This window comes from Hemitrygon akajei, chromosome 6, assembly GCF_048418815.1.
Source record: "Hemitrygon akajei chromosome 6, sHemAka1.3, whole genome shotgun sequence".
NCBI lineage: Eukaryota > Metazoa > Chordata > Chondrichthyes > Myliobatiformes > Dasyatidae > Hemitrygon > Hemitrygon akajei.
The window spans coordinates 64324000-64338502 of record NC_133129.1 but is presented as its reverse complement, the minus strand read 5'-3'; the positions used below and the strand labels follow the sequence as shown (position 1 = coordinate 64338502).

Here is a 14503-nt window from a genome sequence, read left to right as displayed (position 1 = left end):
ACTAGTGCAAATCTGCATAACAAAACTAACTGCCCATTGAACTGTGCCCACCAGCGCTGACTGCTCATGGAAGTGTGGCTGGCAAGACCATCTGCCTGTGGAACAAACCCACCAGCTGTCACAGTGCATGGAACTATATTCTAACCAGTGTCAGCCTCTCAAATGAGGAGAAGATATAAAAAGAAAAAGCAGTGCAGGGAACCCTCAGTCCCCAATCAACCATAATAGGGCTAGGTTAGGTCATATTCCTAGAAAACAAAAATATCATGAATTTGGGTAACATCATCATCTACAACCCCCTTACATAATGCAAGTAAAAAAAAATCTGTGTTAATGTATTAACAACACACACAAAATGCTGGTGGAACACAGCAGGCCAGGCAGCATCTATAAGGAGAAGCACTGTTGATGTTTCGGGCCAAGACCCTTCGTCAGGACGAATGTATTAAAGTATTTGCTTTTGTTACATGAGTTATTTTTACAAATATAGAATATGTAAGAGTATATTTTATTATGTACCTCAAATTTTAGGATAGTATCTTGTGAGTTTTGTAAAGGCACATTATGTAACATAAATGGCCAGATTGTGGTGGGGGGGGGCACCTGTTTGCATCTGTCATTTCTATCCTTTATCTGTCATATCTTCACCTACTAGTTCCTTATCCAATTCACTCTCAGATGTTTCTAATTGTCAGTGGATGTGGATTTATTTTCCCATGGTTTTCAAAGTTACAGGCTGGAAGAGACTACTAAGTGATTTGATGATTCTAATATATGTTAATGATACCTGTGGGTACAGTTAGAGACTAGAATCAAATCAAAGGTATTAAATGGTCCCTGTTACTGCTTCAGACAAATAATCCATGGCAAGTTATCCAATAATTTACAACAACACAAATCTCTTGTTCTATTCCATCCTAAAACTCAAACTTGGATGTCTATTATAACTAGCAGACTTCTCGATTCAGTTAGGCCTGGTAATGATTCACAATGGTTCATATGTAGTAAAATGGAATAATAGTAACATCGGGATTAGGGGTTGAAATCAAAACAAGGTGTTTGTTCAGTATACATAGATTAATGGAGGCTCAATTAAAAAAACTAAGGCATGTTGTAGATTGAGCTGCTGACCTACCATGATAAGAAGGAAAGTCTTTATCCAGGGAGTGGTGAATCTAAGGAGCTCATTGCCAAAGATGACTGTGGAGGTCATATCTTTGGGTATACTGTAATAAAAGTGGAGGTTAATAGGTTCCTGAACAGTAAGGATATCAAAATTTACAGGGAGAAGGCAGGAGAATGCGGTTGAGCGGTTAAATGAATCAGTCACGTTTAAATGGCAGAGCAAACTCGATGGGCTGAATGGCCTAATTCTGTTCCTATATCTTATGTTCTTATGGGAAGGGGCAGGATGAGAGGAGGTAATGTGCAGCATTCCCCAAGGACAATAGCTGACCTCATGATACCCTAAAACATTTGTCATTGACTTAAATATTTACTGCTGGCAAAGCCATTGTTCTGGTGTAGGAAAAGTGTAACAGCAAATGCAGGCCTGTCCAGATCTCAAAACTATCTGGTCATTATGTTGCAATACAGTGCCTGCCTTGAAAATGATTTCGGTCCCCACAACTATTTTCACATTTTACTGTCTCATTTTTAAAATTTAAAATATATTGAAGTCGGATTTTTAGCTAATCTACAGAACATTGTGTATCATGCCAAATTAAAAGAAAAATTTCATAACCTGTCAATGATATATTAAAAATTAAAAACCAAAACTGCGAGGCTGAAGAAGTATTTATCCACTTTGTAATTACTATGATAAATTTCCTCAGGTGTCATACTGTATATTACTTTACCCACTCATCCAATTTGTTGATGCAGAAAATTGAAAACCTGTTTTCAATGAACTCATAAGAATAAATACCCCCTCTCTCTGTAAGTCCAACAGTATGGTAGATTTTCAACAGACCAAACCAAAATGAAGACAAAAGAGCATTCAGGACAAGTTAGGAAAATGGTAATAAAGAATTACAGATCTGTGGAAGGGTACAAGACCATCTCAAAGGCACTCAGTGAAGTCCATGGTAAAAAAGTGGAAAAGATATGAAACCACAGCCAAAATGCATATGTCAGGCTGCCCCTCTAAACTTAGTTGCTGGAGGAGATGGTACTTGTAAGAGAGGCTACTGTGAGCCAACAACTCTGAGTGAACTGCAGAAGTCAGTGGCTACAACTGGAGATGAAGTTCATGGCTCCACGATCTCTAAGGCCTTGCACAAAAAGGGTATTTATGGAAAAGTGACAAGGAAGAAGCCCTGGCTTAAAAAAAAAGCATTTCTTTGCTCATAAAGACTTTGCAAAGTGTCACTTAGAAGATACTGTAAAGACATGGAAGAAAATCTTGTGCTCAGATGAGACTCAAGTGGAAATTTTTGGCCTCAACGCTAAGCAGTATGTGTGGCGTAAACCTAACACTATGCATCAGCCAGGTAACACTGTTCTTATTGTAAAGTATGGTGGAGGTAGCATCGTGCTATGGGATGGTTTTCAGCAGCAGGAACTGAAAATCTGGGAAGGATGGTTGGGAAGATGAATGCTGCTAAATACAGAGAGATCCTGGAAAAAAACTTGCTAGCCTCTGCCAGAAAGCTTAAACTGGGGAAGAATTTCATCTTTCAGCAGGACAACAACCCAAAGCATACTGCCAGAGGAACCATGGAGTGGCTTCAAATGAAGAATATTGATGTCCTTGATGGCCCAGTCAAAGTCCTGACCTTAATCTAATCAAACTTCTGTGGCAAGACCTCAAGATTGCTGTCCACTGCCACACCCCAACTAACTTGGCACAACTTGTGCAATTTTGCAAGGATGAATGGGAAAATCTTGCTCCATCACATTGTGCAAAAGTTAATAGAGTCTATTGGCTGTAACAGCTGTGAGGGGTGGTTCAACTAAGTACTGAGCGAAGGGGGATGAATATTTTTGAATAACCATTTTCAACTGAGAATTCACATTTTGAATTTTTAGTTTTGCATGCTTTACAGTTCTCCCTTTTTTGGGGAGGGGTGCTCACTGTGGAAAAAAAAAGAGCATGTGATACACAAATAAAAATTTTCAGTTAAACTCCTGGTTTTTACACTGATTTATGTGAACATAGGGTCGGGGGCTGAATATTTTCACAAGGCTCTGTATACAAGAAACAGCACCTCATCTTCCATCTGGGCACACAGCAACTTCCTCACTCAATACTAAAATCTACAACAGCAGGTAATCTGGTTTCTCAGTCTAATCAGCCCTCCATATGTGATAGTAACTCAGCTTGCAGTGCTCTAGGAGTGGAGGACATGCCCAGTCTTCCTGCAACTCCTGCATTCTTTTATCTATGTTCATTTTCTCACTCTCTACTTGCTGTTAGTCAATGGAATGCCTTGTCTCCAGGTTATCTCCATGGTTACCCCTGTATTACCCTATCAGAGACATCTCTTTTTTCAGTTCCAATGAAGGCATGTCACCCTGAAATATTAGCTCTGTTTCTCTTCCCACAAGTAAGTATTTCTAGCAATCTCTCTTTTAAGATGACCTGATCATGTTTTTCAGTGATACTCATGGAGCAATATATTTCCTCCACAGTGCTGGGGCCAGCCTCATGCTCTTCTTCATAATATTATTCTGGGACTTTTTAAATCCATCTGACAGGATAGATAAATCTTATTTAGCATTTCATATGCTTTGCATATCGTAAAAAGGCTGTTAAAATATTAAAAATAATCCGTACTGTTGTTAAAATTTAGACCTAAAATACAGGAAAATTCTGGACACCCATCTTTATTAATCCCATCTTCCAGCACATGGTCCAGAGCTTTCTATGCCTAGGCAATTTAGATGGTTGTCTAGACACTTCTTATCTGCTTCCACTACTCTCTCTAGCAGTTGTGGCATCCGTCGGTCTCGAGAGACCATGGATCTGCGCCTGGCGTTTCCAGGGCGCAGGCCGGGGCAGGGTTGTATGGGAGACCGGCAGTTGCCCAAGCTGCAGGCCTTCCCCTCTCCACACCACCGATGTTGTCCAAGGGAAGGGCACTAGGACCCATGCAGCTTGGCACTAGGTTACTAGTCTGATGCCTTGCCCACTAGGCTACGCGCCAACACAGTGTATTCCAGGTATTCACTAGAATGCATTGGAAGGTCCATCTCAGATTCCCATTAAATCTACACCTACATCCTCCGAGTTTATTCACCTCTGACATGGGGAAAAGTTTCCTGCAGCCTTCCCTATCTATACCCCTCATAATTTTATTCCTCAATCAGGTGCTCTCTTTGCCCCAGGGAAAGCAGGCCCAGCCTCTCCATACCAGGCTTTGTCCTGCTCCTGTTCCTTATAATCCCGGCTGCAACTGTGCATCATCTTCTCAATATGGTACAAGAACAGTAGACTAGATTAGTCATAGCATGAAAACAGGCCCTTCAGCCCAGCTCATCCATGCTAACAGCCTCTTTTAAAGTTCATCCCATTCACCTGCATTTGGTCGATATCCTTCTAAACCTTTTCTATCCATTTTTGTGCTTGTGTGTTCAGATCAGGACTTGAACCCACATCCATCTGACTCAGAGATGATCTTGTGAGCCACAACTGCCATCCAAATGAATTATAAGAGAGAAAAATACCTGACAGTTGCAATTAGTGAATGCCACGATAAGTTTTCACTGAAAGAAAACCAATGGCTTCCTGAACCATTCTCTTATTGAAAGAACATTTCAAATTTAGTATCAACTTTTGAGCTGGAATGTTTTACATTTGTTCATTAGAGATAAGTTAAACTAACATTGAGAAAATGTAACAGCACACAAATACTGGCGAGCTTACTAAAAAAAAGTCAAGTAATATTTCATCAGGACATAAAAGGCTACCAAGGGCTACAATGGGATATATTGTAGATCAGTTGCAGATACAGGTGTAGAAATGGCAGACAGAGTATAACCCAGTTGAATGTAAAGTGTTAAAAGTCGATTGTAAATAGACAATAGACTGTTAATGGCAAAACCCTTGACAGTGTTGACATGCAGAGGGATCTAGGGGTCCAAGTCCATAGCTCCCTGACAGTGGTTACACAGGCTGGTAGGGTGATAAATAAGGCACGTGGCATTGCTTGCCTTTATTAGTCAAGGAAGTTTAAGAGTTCAAGTTCAAGAGTCGGGAAGTTATGTTGGAGCTTTATGAAACTCTGGTTACTTGGCAATGAGCTCAACATATAGAATGTAAAGTAAAGCAATCAAAACTAAATCCACAACCCCAATCAGGGATGATGTGATTAGCTCATTTCCTGAGTGTTTTCCTGTACATTGTCACTTCAGTCAATCTTATCATATAATAAGTATGGGACTCATAGCACAATTATTGGCAAAAGTGGAGCTGTTTACAATATCGTTTCCTTGAATGGAAAAGAACATTGTGACTTCTTAAATATGTAAGTATTCTGACTGTTACCACTATGGTCTTCATTAATTACCGCTCTACATAGCCTCTTGCAGTCCAATAAGTTTAAATGAGACAGAACCAGTTATCATGGTGGTATGATTATTAAGATGCCCTCAGTATAGACAATAAGGGCATACATATAAAAGGAAAGGAAGACTTTTAGTCAAATACAACTGTTTGCTAAATCAGGTAAAGGATCACCCATTCAGATAAGGAGAGATTTCTCCACTAGGAGAGTTTACCCACGGCTGAGACTGAACAATGAAGTGTAAGACTGAATGCTCACTATGGTGCTAAGGGATTGCTGTACTAAGGGTAAGATGTTAACCTGCACCCTCGGGTGCATGTAAAGACGGAGGAGGAAGAGATCTCCTTAGCATCCTGACCAACATCTATCACTCAATTAACAAAACAAAAATGCATTCTATGTTTATTATTGCACTGCTGATGAGGGCAAGTTGTCTGCTACATTTCTGAAATTACAACAAAAACCACACTCCAGGAGAACTTCCTTGCATGAACGGTGCTTTGGTACTTTCTTAGTGATAAGAAATGCTGTGGAAATGTAAATTATATTTCTCTGGAAACATACAAAGTACATTCAAACGCAGACTTGAAGAATGTGTATGTAGAATAGATTGACCTCTAACCTGGTTTCTGGTTACAGTGCCATCAACGGGATCTGTGTACTCAAAGTTTTCTGTTTTCTCCACCGTGTAATTATGACTGCCCACGGCAAATTGCTGATTCGTAAACGACCGTTCCATAATTAGAGCTTCAAGGTCCCTCATCAAGTAGAAGGACAACCGGGGGTCAACTTCCTCATAATCAAACCTGCAGAGAGAGAGAAACAGCTAAGCATACAATTGTACAAGTCAGAGGTTCTTTGTTATTTGTTTTCGGGATGTATGAATGCGTAAGAGAGACTAAGTTGTAGAGATACAGGAAATAACAGGAGCTGAGTTAGGACCAATGGGATTGCTTTCATGGAGCTGGCATAGAGCCAATAGGCTGAGTAGTTCCCTACTCACATTATTATAAGGGTTAAAGACCAGGCTAATGTTCATCCTATTCTTTTCTTTTGTAATATCTCAATATGTTGATGTGATGTAATGATCCATATGGAAAACAAAGTTTTTCATTTCACCTCAGTACATGTGACAACAATAAACCAATTACCAATTACCATCATCTCTTTCCAATTGCCCTTGAGAAGGTGGGGCTGACTTGCCTGTTTGAACTGCTGCCATCTGTCTCATTGAAGGAGCTTCTGCATGGCTGGTGGGGTTAAGAGGCCCAGCATCAATGGAGAAAGAGCCAGCATATGTCCCAAATCAGGACGTGACCAAAGTGGCGGGCTCCTCCTGCCTACAGGTTGTGCATGTTGGAGAGTTTGAGAAGGTTGAGATAAAACAGAGACGGATGTGTTGAACAATGATGAGACAGGGCTGATCATTAAATAGAAGGTAGATGGTACCATTCGCCCACTACACAAACAGTTCACCCATATGCCCCTTTCCTATCTCCACCATCTGGTTCTGGCACCAATTATCATTCACCTCTCTCCTAATGTGCTTAAAAAAAAGATGTTGAGCTCAAAGTGGAGGGGGGGGGGGCACAGTAGCATAGTGGTTAGCGCAAAGCTTTACAGTACTAGTGACCCAAGTTCAATTCCCACTGCTGCTTCATCCAGTTCCTCCAGTTTCCTCACACAGCCCAAAGACGTACCAATAGGTAGGTTAATTGGTCATTGCAAATTGTCTTGTGATGAGGCCAGGGTTAAATCAGGGGTTGCTGGGTGGCGTGGTTCAAAGGGCTGGAAGGGCTATTTCACACTGTATCTCAATAAATTAAAAAGCCAACACTTGGATCAAAGTCCCATTTTCCTTCAGTCTCATTAGAAGTAGAATCCAGACTTTCCTACTCAAATTCCCAGCTTTTGTCAGGCAGATGAAGCACAGTTTCTATTAGGCAGAGGTGGTGAAAAAAGGTTGTAGATTGAGTAAAGGGTCTGCATGCAGCTTGGAAAATGAAACTCTAGGGTATAGAGGACTCAGCAAAAAGTAGCAGCATAAGGTAAAACATAAACAATGCATCAAAATAACAAATGAGTCACTGGGACTCATTACTAGAGGCACAGAAGTGAAAAGTAGTGTGATCAGTTAAATGTAAAGAATTCTGGGCACCTTCACCCAGATGGATTACTGCAGTACAGGCTGGTGACTCACCATCACCTGCTCCATGACAATGAACACTAGCTGGGTCCTGAGCCCTTCTATTTAGACCACTGTTCCAGCCATTTTATGAAAAGGACGGAGAAGCGGAAGAGATGATACAAATAAAAAAGAATTAGATCAGAGGTGTAAAATTATTCCTGTCAGTTAAGTTTGAACAGGGTGGGTCTTTCTTTTGCAAAGAAAAACACAGAGGTAGAGGTCTTTAATATTTGGAAAGGGTTTGATGGGCTGGGTATAGAAGGCATAAATCCATGAGGACTATTGGTGTAGAAAATTCCACAAATAATTCCAAGAGAAGCTTCTTAACTCCGATAATGGTGGCAATGTGGAACTGGCTGCACAGGGAACGGAATAGGAAGATCTGCTTGTGGGAGGATAGTGAAAAGCGAGGACTTATCTCCATCTGTCCAACAGAGGTTGGTTACCCATAATCCAAAATGCTTGGGGCCAGATGTGTTTTGGAGTTTGGAATATATAATGAGATATCTTGGGATTGACATCATGACCAACTCTGCATTTACGTGCTACTGGTAAGCAGTCTTTTTCTTCATCACACGTATGTACTTAACAGTAAAAAAAATTACATACCATTCATATCATGAAAGTATAATGTGTGCAGGGTAAGAAAAGCAGCAGGGTGGCATTGGGAGAATACCTGAAATGGCTGTTGTACAACAGCAAACAACGGCAGGCTTTCAGTCTCCACCTACGATGCCGTGTTTTGATTAAAAAGTACACTGTATTCGTGTTTTATTTTTGTTTGGTTTTATGTAAGATATACAAACAATCAGCACTGTAGACTTGTTCTGATGTTATATTTTCATCAGTGACGATCTTCACAAACTCATAAGTGAATTTTTCTGCTCAGTAGGTGCTTTATCTTGAAAATTTAAATAAAAAAAAAATTAATGCCATGCCTTTTCTTAAATTTCTGCAACAAGGAATCGTGTGGATAGTCAGAGGCTTTTTCCCAGGGCTGAAATGGTTGCCACAAGAGGACACAGGTTTAAGGTGCTGGGGAGTAGGTACAGAGGAGATGTCAGGAGTAAGTTTTTTACTCAGAGAGTGGTGAGTGCGTGGAATGGGCTGCCGGCAACAGTGGTGGAGGTGGATACGATAGGGTCTTTTAAGAGACTTTTAGATAGGTACATGCAGCTTAGAAAAATAGAGGGCTATAGGTAAGCCTAGTAATTTACAGGGTAGGGACATGTTCGGCACAACCTTGTGGGCCGAAGGGCCTGTATTGTGCAGTAGGTTTTCTATGTTTCTAATATTCACAATTACCTTCAACTTTTGGTTCATTGTGATATATCTTGACTTGTTTCATGATCAGCGAAGAGTTAAGCAAAATATGTTCACAGTGATGCTGACAAAGCCACTCTTTCAGTAACAATCAAGATCTTCATTTATCAGTTTATGCAGTGTTTTTCTATTTTTCATTAACTTCTATGCATTACATACGTGAGGTCACTTCTCAGAACTGTCTGTGGTACGCAGAGACATGCTCATCACCCAGAAACCTTCCCTACACCTTGTGAAATTTTTCATTAGTGACGTCATGTCAATGCTCGAAAAAAGTTCAGATCTCAGAGGTTTTTGGACTCAACCAATATTTCAAAAATCAGGTGATGTAACCATTGGTGAATTACTGATAGAGAAGTTTTCTGTACCAGAGAGCATGCATTGAAGGTGAGAGGGGGTAGTTTCAAAGGGGATGTGAGGGTTAAGTTTTTTCCTCAGAGAGATGTGGATGCCTGGAATGTGCTGCCTGGTATGGTGGCAGAGGCAAATACATTAGAGGCTTTTAAGAGACGTTTGGATAGGCACATGGATGTAAGGAAGATGGAGGGATATGGACATGGTTGAGGAAGGAGGGATTTGTGACTGGGTGTTTTTGGTTTGCTTTTTAGCTGGTTCAGCACAACATTGTGGGCCGAACAGCCTGTTCCTGTGCTGTCCTGTTCTATGTTCTATGCACATAAATTGGTTGCAGTATTTCAATTCCTTTCAATGACCATTAGCTGTAAAGAACGTTGGGATGACTTGACATCATGAAAGATACTATAGAAATGTAAGCTCTTTATCTTTGAACCAGGTGCATGTTCAGTGATGAAATGGGTCTGTGATTCCTGACTATTGACAACTATCACTGACGTCAAATGGCCTGTCTCTGAGTTACCCTAACTGTAGAATTCATTGAGCTGAAGGCCAGACTTGTTGGGGGCCTGCCAACAATGAACACTGCTGGTCTGACAACACTTTTGATGGGAACTCATCAGAGGCCACTCCCAGGTCGGGCCAGCAGGAGACTGCTGGGTGCTGATGGCAGTGTGGGTGTTCATGTTGGCTCAAGGTTTGGGATTCTAATGAATATTTTGGATACTACCATTAGGGACAAAAAAAATAGAGTCACAGGATGAGGGGGGAAAGAGTGGGAGAAGAACTCCCTTGAGCTGTGGACCAACAGATGGGGAGGTGCCTCTGTTTATATTCAGGAAGTCTGGTCTACAGTCCAGCATTGTTGATGGTACCATCATGAACTGGAACATAACCATCTGGGTGGGGGGGGGTGGGGGGGGGTGGGAGGGGGCACCTTTCGGGTTAGACTTTAAAACAAAGCTGATAGGAAAGAATGGACGGCACTGTTTGAAGACATCAGATCTCTTCTGGGATGTGAGCATTTATCTCTCAACCAGTATCAGCCCATTGCGTTGGCGTTATCGGCAGCCACCTCTTCTACACTTCTAGACATTTAGGATAACTTGGGAGAGTGATATGAAAATGCAAGTTTTTAATTTTGTGTTTAATTTTTTTTTAAACTGTGATCATGAAGACAGTAGCCAATGTAATATTGGAGTACTGGGGGAGCAGTAGGTGAGTACTGGACAATGGGGTAAGTTACAGCACTACGCTTCGTGCCGTAATGGGTTGATGTTTTGTGATATGAACCAAGGAGAATCTCTTTAAAAATAAAATTCAGCCGTGAGTCTAGTTAATATTCATTGGCTCTGACTTCATAAGCAAAAGGTCCAAATGTAGATGGATATTTCCAGAACAGACACCACTCTCACCTGCAGTAGTAATTCCGACCGAACCTTGCCCAGTGATCCTTCAGTATGTCCTCTACGCTCTGCTTACGAGCTGCAATGATGGACAGCCATGCAAGGACGGCCCAGAGACCGTCTTTCTCTCGAATGTGGTCGGACCCTGTGACAGACAAAATAATTTACAGGGTGTTTTCCTGAGCTGGCCTTCTAGTGCACATGGTGCAGAGTCACACACAGCCAGGAGACTCAGAAGAAGATTTTTGAAAAGTCATAGTCTCAAAGACAGGGAGGCCAACTTAGAACGGGGGATATCAGAAGAGGGGGGAGCACAGGGATGGAACACATACAGTGGGTGCATACTGTGTTGGGGAAGGAGATGCTGGTGACAAATATCACACGACAGTTAAGCAGAAGATACAAAAACACGGAAACACATACGACCACACTCAAGGATAGCATCTATCCTGCAGTTATGAGAATCTGGACCCCACCCCTCGTACACTAAAAGATAAACTCGGGGTCATGAGCATGGCACTTTACTTGTTTAGAGGCACTTCACTCTTTCCTAAGCTGTAGCACCTCTCTGCATTCTGTTTAATTTTCACTACCTTGATGTACCTATACACGGCACGATTTGCCTGGATGGCATGCAGACGATAGCATTTCACTACATCTCAGTACATGTGACAATAACTGACCAGCATGTACTGTATACATCACCCTGACCAGTTTTCTCTTAATCTTCAATATTCAGTGAATTACTTGGCTTTGAACTTCAACACTTTGAGTCCACTACCACTCTGCTGAATCTCTACTAATTCCCTCCAATCCCTTCCAGATTTCATGAAGGACTCAGACCTAAAAGTGAACTCTTTCTCTTTCCACAGATGCCACCTACTCAGTTTTCCCAGCATTTTCTGCCTTATTTCATACTCCAAGCATCTTTTTGGTATTGGTTTATTATTGTCACATGTACTGAGATACAGTGAAAAGATTATTTTGCATATTGTTCATACAGATCAACTCATTACACAGTGAATTGAGGTACAATGAGGTAAAGCAATAACAATGTAGAATATAGTATAAGAGTAACTGAAAAAATTCAGTGCAGATAAACAATAAAGTGTGAGAACATGATGAAGTAGATTGTGAGGCCTGGAGTCCATTTTATTGTACTAGAGGTCTGTTCAAGAGCCATGGTAACAGGGACACAGAAATATATAACTCAGACAGGGTGAAACTTTCTCCAGAGAGTGGCCAGAGTTTTGCAGATCATATAATCCAGACAGGGTGAAACTGAGCTGCAACATGACCTCTGTCATTTTGCTTGACACCAGCCTTTAAGGGAAATGCCAACTTCCATCAACCTATTTTATGGTTATTTCTATCTTTGAAAGTTGTGTGAGTCGGACCAGTGGAGGAAGAGACTCTCCAGGGATCTATAAAGTGCACATAAAGAGTTGTAAACAGTGGGCTGCAGACAGGGAGTCAGAAATGGGAATAATATAAAAGTTCCATTATAGTTGGCATGGAAACTATGAACCAAATGCCCTCCTCTATTGTAAAGTTCCATGATTCTGACCAAGAGTAGGCACTAAAAATCAGCTTTGGTCTGTCAGTCAGAACATAAATTGGTTCCCTGTGACTTTCCTTTTATTTTGTACTCACATCATTGTTGTATCACAGTTCAGCTGCAATTCTTGAACCAGCTAATGACTTTCTATTCTGGTGGAGTCACATGGTGCAGTAGGGAGCTGTGTGGCCACAATCAGTCCACTGTGTGAACGTAAATCTGCAACCAGCTTTGGCTCCCAGTCTCTCTGTGAAAATAACTTGAATAATGGACCCTCTGCTGTAAAATTGGCTTCAACCAACCACATCCATATCACTTTGATTAACACAAGAACTATAATGTGGAAAAAAATCACACAATCGTTATCAGTGAAAACTTAATACCCTACCATTAAAGGAAACATCCAGCCAGGCTTAGCTTGGTCAGAGGCACAGGATTTAAAGACTATCTTAAAGGAGGAAAGAGGGACATGAGGAGGGAAAGACTTAAGAAAAATGTTTCAAATATTTGAGTCTTGGTAGCCAAGGAGTACGAATAGTAGAGGGAAAGAAAGTGGAGAATTAGAGAAGCACAGTCTTCTGAGAGGTTAGTAAGGCTGAGAGAGGGAGGGGAAACAATCTGAAAACATGTGAAAATGATAAATTCAAGGCATTTCCAGGCTTAGGGCCAGTGTGGGCAAATGAGCATTGGCAGCAGTTCTAAATTGGTTTACCTGTGGGAGGTATCTGCTAATCTTGGTGTTATTGGTTGAAGGACTGAGTGGGGCAAACCCCACTGTTCTTTGAAGAAGAGGGCAATGGAATTTCTTTAATATTCACATGAGAAAGCAGAGAGGGCTTGGGTTAGCCACTGTAGTATAGTGGTTAGCACAATGCTATTGCAGCCTGGGGAGTTCCAGAGTGTGGAGTTCAATGCTGGCGTCGTTCTGTAAAGAGTCCTGCATATGGAATGTGTGGGTTTTGTCTGTGTCCTCTGGTTTCCTCCCGCAGTCCAGATACGTACTGGATAGGGTAACTGGTCATTGTAAATTGTCCCGATGATTAAGTTAGGGCCTATTCCACACTGTATCACTAAGTAAAAAATAATAAATAATAAATGAAGCGGTATCTGAAGGAGAACACCATTGTCAGTGCACCAGAGCACTAGTGTTGCACTGGAGTGTCAACCAATCAGACGGGACTTGACTCTTGAATCAGGAGTAAAAGTGCGACCCAATGAAAGTGGCTGATAGAAACCTTCAAACAAAGGGAAAGGTCAGAAACAAGAGGTGCCATCACCACTGAAGCCAAACCAGACTACATGGCCGATTTCAAAAGTGGGGAGGGGGGTGGAGAGAAGAAAGAGCAGAGAAACAAAACATGTAAACATGTAATGGTCATCAAACAGGGCCTAAACCAGGAGTTCTCAACCTGGGGTCCGCAGATCCCTTGGTTAATGGTAGGGGTCTATGGCACAATAAAGGTTGGGAACCCCTGTCCTAAACAATTGTTCCAGGGTGGGGCAGTCATCCACAAGAGATTCCATAATTGTCATTTATTGTATCTAGTGTTCCTGGTGCAGTCTCATCTACATCGGTGAGATCCCACGCAGACTGGGAGACTGCTTCTTCGAGCACCTTCACTCCATCCACAATACCTGCCGGAATCTTCCCATAGACAGCCATTTTAATTCCACTTCCCATTCTAACACCAGCATGTCTGCTCATGGCCCCCTCCACTGCCAAGTTGAGATTAGATACAGATTAGAGGAGCAGCATCTTATATTTTGCCTTGGTCATCTCCAACCTAACAGAGTGAATCTTGATTTCTCTAGATTCTGGTAACCACTCCCCTCTGCTTCTTCTTTGTTTGATGTCCTGACCTCACTGTTTCCCCATCATGCTATCTCTTTCCCTTCCTCGGCCTCACCTACTCATTCCTCCATTGGTTCCACACCTCACCTCCTTCCCTTTATCCTATGGTCCACTGTGCTCTCCGATTAGTTTCCATCTTCTTCAGACCTTTATCTCAGCTTCTTACATCATTCCCACTCTGCCCCCTCCCTTACTGGCCTATCACCCACCAGCTATTGAAGGGTCTCAACATAATACGTTGACTGTTCATTTCCCTCCACAGATGCCGCCTGACCTGCTGAGATCCTCCACCTCCTTTTGAGCTGCTACATGTTT

General features: G+C 41.7%; 1 protein-coding gene across 1 annotated transcript in view; it reads right to left on the bottom strand.

Moving 5' to 3' along the window:
* The window catches only part of pgm5 (phosphoglucomutase 5), a 185593-nt gene that overhangs the window by 28807 nt on the left and 142283 nt on the right, over positions 1 to 14503 (bottom strand). The window contains exons 8-9 of the mRNA XM_073048482.1: positions 10788 to 10923; positions 6130 to 6313 (exon numbers count right to left, since the gene is read on the bottom strand). Of these exons, the coding sequence (XP_072904583.1) occupies positions 6130 to 6313; positions 10788 to 10923 (320 nt within the window). The remainder of the gene's footprint in view (positions 1 to 6129; positions 6314 to 10787; positions 10924 to 14503) is intronic.